This window comes from Podarcis vaucheri (genome assembly GCF_965113315.1).
Source record: "Podarcis vaucheri genome assembly, chromosome: 10".
NCBI lineage: Eukaryota > Metazoa > Chordata > Lepidosauria > Squamata > Lacertidae > Podarcis > Podarcis vaucheri.
This window is the reverse complement of record NC_138748.1, coordinates 29,217,406-29,222,938: the sequence shown is the minus strand read 5'-3', so window position 1 is coordinate 29,222,938 and position 5,533 is coordinate 29,217,406. Positions and strand designations below refer to the sequence as shown.

Genomic DNA, 5,533 nt, shown 5'->3' with positions numbered 1-5,533 from the left:
AAACAGGCAAGGGAAATCATATTCGCTTCAGATTGGAGAATAGATGTTGTGCCATTGTTATCATTCACTTACAAAGTTTCTTTAAAATAAGTGAAGTGCTTTTAATCACAATATCCCAGTGGGCTTTCATTTCCATTTTACAGATGGGGCTGAGGCCAAGAGAGACTTGTTAAAGACCACCTACTGAGTTTTATGGTTGAACAGGATTCTGAACGCCAGCTACCCAAGGCCAAACACAGGGTGCTAAACACAGGATCAGGTCAGGAAAGAAAACAGCTGGACTGAAAGAGAACACTAGAAGCAAATAATCTTAAAGGAAAGTGAGTGACGGCCCCTCATACAGGATAAAAAAACTCTGTGATCAGAGACTTTCAGTGCAATAGAAGAGTTGGGGGAGGGAACAAAGCCATATCGTCTGAGAAAGCTCCACTCATAACACACAGTCGTCCATCTGCTTAGCAACACAGGTTGCCATAAATACAGAGCACAAGCCAAAGCTTCTTTTAAGGCAAACAGCACTTCCCCATATGAGATCACTTAGGCATTTGAGAAATCTCCCATCTCTGGCTTCAGACTCTCATATTATTCTATGAGTAAAATCAAACTAGGATCAAGTCTGCTAAAGGGACAAAACTGTAGGAGAATTTGAATGCAGACCATTAATAACCTATTGAGTAAGAAGAGTGACAGCAGATTCTCTTTTGAGGATTGTATTTTCTTTTAAGAAGGGGATTATTGAATTCATGGGTTAGCTTTATTCAAGGGGGAAGTTGTACCCTCCCTGTGTGGTATCAACCTTTCCAACTTTGCAAGGCTGGAGAAAACATATGTAGGTGGGATCAGATTGTTGTCATCAAGGAGAATCCAGACCCACCGGAAAGATCTTCAACCACTCGAAGAGCCCCTTATGGTTGAACCTTTTAGTCATTGCAAATCCATGGGAGAAAAAGCAAAGGAAAATGCAAATTTCCACATGCTTTCCCTGACCTAACACTGCATCCAGCCATTTCACTCCTTTTCACCTTCAGGAAAGTTAAATGGACCTGAAATGTTTTGGTCTACAGGCACTTCTAAATAAAAGGTAGCCCTTGCTCAGGATTTGAGCATAATCAACATGTATTTTTGCATGGCAACACTTACCATGTGAAATATACAATATTCCCCACTATCTGCAACCACCATACTACACGCAAGTCACACTACTTGCATGCATCTACTACCATATAACATGTATGCATCCTTCTTGATGTAATACATGTATATTTAAGGCCACTGAATTATCATCTTAATGACACTGGAACACTGGAAGTGCAATGCTGATGTCCAAATGTGGCTATGTTCTCCCTTGCATCAGGTCTTAATCGGACCAGGTTTGGCTCTGGAATTGATTTTCAGTATTAGGAATCACTCTAAAAATGAGGTACGTCTATTACAAGAATATTGTCTCTGAACATATGCTTCCTTTTCTCCTCTGGCCACAGCCACTAGCACTACACATATCTGGGAGGAAAGGGATTTCCAGGTCAAAGACTTGCAACCCAATGTAAGCCCTGCAATGTTTTTGTTTGCAGAAATTAAGCACCACCCACCCACAATTTATCTTACTTCTAAGAAATCGCATCAGTCATACCTTTAAAAAGTTTTTAAAATTCCCAAAATGCAATTGCTACATCAAAGGGGTATAGAGGACCAGAGCTTTCATGGAAATGAGCGTTACTTTTCTTTTTCGGGTTCAGTGCTGCTGCTACACCACTGTTATACAGGTTATTTCTGGCCTGACGGACAATCTTTCTCCACCCTTCATAATCATCAAGCTTGGGAGATTGCATCCCAACAGATTAGCTACAACTGGAAGATAAGGTGAGAAACCATAGCCCTGTAAGTAATTCCACCAGATAACACCCATTTGCCTAATTTAACTGTGTTTACAATCACAATGCCATTCTCTCACCCACTTAGTGGCCCTGCTGTTCCACTAGGAATGGGCAATCTATCCAAAAAGTTCTGACAATTAGGAGGGGAAACTTAATTTTTCAGTCTGAGAAAGAAGGCCACTCTTCAGTGATGAAGTGGTTAGCCTACTTTCCAAAGCTGTTTCTGCCTCTTTTCTCCAGACACTCATTCAACCATGGCTGAAGCGTGAAGGGGGGTTTGCCTTATGAAGAGAAAGGAAGCCCTAGAAAGCATTGCAGCACCCAAACCCACAGTGACTCCTCTCAGTAAAAACACAAGGACTGCCCTCCACACAATAGTGACTGGCAGAGTAGTTTCTTTTACTCTCCTGTTGTTTGAAATCTGTGGAGCACAGACTCGGATGCAGTTCATGCCCCAGGTTTGCAGGTTAAGTAGACAAAAGTCTCCCACTTATAGAGACCCACGTCTCATAGGGCAGCTTCAGGGACAGCTCCAGCAAACTAACCCACCGGGAAGAGACTTGTTGCTTGCACTGGGAAAAGTGGCCACAGCAGATGTGATAGAAGCACACTGACATGACTCACGCCACAGGTGACCTGACCTGACCGCTCTTCCACCTCCACCTCATCACACAGTGGTGCTCTCCAGACTCCTCCACCCAGCAGAGGAACAAACAGCACCCCCACCCACCCACTTACATGAAGCAAAGACTGGCTTGCCACAAATTTGGAGCAAGTGGAAAAAACACACATTGCCACCTGGAGAGTGGCGGTGGGAGGGAGGGAGGGGCGTGAGACCATTAAACCCAGAGCCGAGCATTATCTAAGTGGCCCACGGTGCCACAGGGAAGATTCAATGAGGGCAAGATCCCTAAGCAGCTGGGAAAGTTGCCTTCTCCCTCCTCTTTCCCATCTCCGCAGAATTACCTGTTGAAACCAGACCGGTAACAGGACCAAGACGTGTTGAGACATGCTGTGGATAATTAATAGGACTCCTCCATGCTCAGCCAGTGGTGTCCTTCCTCGGCTCATTCACAGATCCCACTCAGACAGGCTGGCTGGCAGCCTGACTGTACCTAGCACATTTATTGCTATTAATACTCGGGAGAGGAGGAGCAATGAGGGGGGGGTGTCTGGTGGAGGGGGAAGGCTTAGGAGAGGCTGGCACAGTATTTTGAGAATGGAGAGGACTAAGCTGGAGGGGTTAAGGGCTGACAGGCTTCACTTCCCATTGCAAATAATAAATCCAGCCCCCACCACCCCCACCCCACTCCCCACCCCGTGTCTCCGTCTCACCGTGTGGGCGGCGCTGCTGGGCTTGAGCGGCGGCAAAGCGATGGGGGATGGCGGCCCGGTCCCCGCGCCCGCCCGGGAGGCCCCTCCGGCCCCGATCCCCGGGGAAGGCTGGAACTGGCGGGCGCTGTCGCCTCCTCCCCGGCTGCCTGCGGAGGAAGGGAGAAGAGAGCTGCTGAGCGCCGCGGAGAGCCGAGCGAAGTTCAAAGGCAGGGGAAAGTGGCTCAGGAGATGGGAAAGGGAGCCGAAGGAGCCCCCTCCCCACCAGCGCCCCTCCTCCTCCTCTGCTCCCCCCGCCTGCTGCCATCGCAGTACTGTTTGCGGGATCATGAGGGGCTCATCCACAAACGTGGCACCGCCACCGCCAGAGCACACGCGCCGAGAGGAGTCCGGGAGCGCAGAGGGCTAATGAGAGCGGTGGCCATCGCTCGTTAACCCAGTTAAACCTTTCATCCGCGATTAACCCACAACCATTAGGAGCATAAGTGGGGAGCCAAACTGGATTTGCTCGGCGCAATCCCCCCTCCCTCCCCGCACCGTCTGTCTGGCTGCGAAGAGGAGGGCAGGAATTAGCGCCTCCAATCCGTTTCCCAACCTCTCGCCTCTGCCTCGAGGCAACGAGACCAACCCTCTCCCCAGAAACAGCAACATCACCTCGGTCTCCCCACCCCGATTATCAGTCCGGAATCGGGAGGGCAGGAACTCTCCCCCTCCCGCTTTCAAGGCAGCCCTTTCTCTGGGAAAAATATAAACACCCACCCACACCCCGTCGTGCTCGAGTTGCCCTTCCCCACTTGCGAACTGACCCAAACTTCCCGGTTCGGGAGAGAAAAGCTCGCTGACTTGCGAGACGCTTCCCAGGCCGAGCGCAGGAAGACTTTGATGGGGCGGAGGGGAGAGACAGAGCAGCAGCAACGTGCAGAGACGTGTCTTCCCCGCACACGACCACTTTTGGAGGAGCAGCTGAAGAGAAAGGATGAAGCGCGCACACACCCGCTAGGGCTCGGTCTGCAGCGCTCGGCCTGGGCTGGGGGGGGCCAAGAGGCAGCGGTAAGTGAAAGCGGTTCGCTCCTGTGCCCACGCCTCGTCCTCCTTACCGGCTGGGCACGAAGCAGCCGCGGCTCCGCCGGCTCCCGCAGCCCCGGCAGCAGGTTTCCTGGTGGTTAACATGGCCGCTGGAGGAGAGGGGAAGACATTTCAGGGCTGCTGCTGTTGCTGCTGCCGCGGCGGCGGCTCCTCCTGATCTTTGCCTCCTCCGCTCCGCCTCGGCCTCTCCGACCCTTCTCCTCGCCGGCGGCGGCGGCAACCACGACACCCCGCAGCCGCGCGCTGCTCCGCGGCATCCGTCTCCCCCCCAAGCCCGGGCCCGCCGGGCAACGGCCCCCCCTGGCCCGAGCCCCCTTGTCTTCCTCCTCTTCCTCTTCGTCGTCGTCGCCTCCTTTCTCCAGCGGCAACAGAGGCGGCGGCAGCAGCAAAAGCGCCGCCGCCGCCCCCCGGCCCAAACACATCACCCCGCCAGTTTCCAGGATCCCCGAGTCCCTTCGCGTCAGGGAACGGCGGCGGCGAGAATCCCCCCCTCCTCCTCCGCCGCCTCCTCGCTCCTCTCAGCGACAGGAACAAACCAAGCCCGCCCTGAGTGCGAGGGGGGGGCTGCAATCTCCGCCCCCCGCCCCCCTTCTTCTCCTCCCTCCCGTCTAACGCAGCCGCGCAAGCCTTTCCCGCCGCCTCTGCGCGCCCGGGGCGCTTTCACTTTCAAAGAAAAACCCAACAGGCCGCGCGTCGTCGTCGTCGTCGCGGGGCGGGCGAAAGACAACTGAGGCGGGAGGAGCAGCAGTCTCCACCCCGCCGGGGAGGGAGGGAGGGAGGGGGGTTAGCAGCAGCAGCAGCAGCCCGATGTCCTCCCTGCCCTCTCGCCTCGCCTCTCCCGGCGGCGCTGCAGCTGTCCTCGGCTCGGCGGCGGAGCTGGAGGGACCGTCCCCTTCCTCTCTCCCTCCCTAGGAAGTGTGGTGGGGAGATACGAGCGAGTGGGGAAGAAGCGAGGGGCGGAGGGCACGGCGAAAGGGGGAAATGAGGGGAGCTGGGCAGCCCCCGCTTCATGCTGGTCACAACACACACAGAGGCCACTCCGTGACTGGAGTCCGTGCAAAAAGCCCAGCCTCTCCTCCTCCTTCGTGTTTCTAAGCGCCTTGTCACCTGCTGCCCTACACGCCTCGCTGGGTCCGCGCAGGAAACGCCCGCTATTCCCCCCTCAGGCCCATCTCCGCAGCGAGCGCGGGCGACGCTCGGCCCTCGAGGGGGCTTTCTCTTTGTGCGGACGAAGGGGTGGG

The 5,533-nt window shown here is 54.3% G+C and overlaps 1 protein-coding gene across 2 annotated transcripts in view; it reads right to left on the bottom strand.

The window, feature by feature from the left end:
* Positions 1-5,233, bottom strand: part of DYRK2 (dual specificity tyrosine phosphorylation regulated kinase 2) — a 28,745-nt gene extending 23,512 nt beyond the window's left edge. The window contains exons 1-2 of one of the 2 annotated variants that reach the window (XM_082239696.1): positions 4,304-5,233; positions 3,210-3,355 (exon numbers count right to left, since the gene is read on the bottom strand). In XM_082239696.1, coding sequence (XP_082095822.1) covers positions 3,210-3,355; positions 4,304-4,376 — 219 coding nt within the window. In that variant the 5' untranslated portion in view covers positions 4,377-5,233. Of the gene's footprint in view, positions 1-2,840; positions 2,980-3,209; positions 3,356-4,303 lie in introns of those variants that run through there. The other variant, XM_082239697.1, reaches the window with a different exon arrangement.
* Between the last annotated feature and the right edge of the window lie 300 nt (positions 5,234-5,533).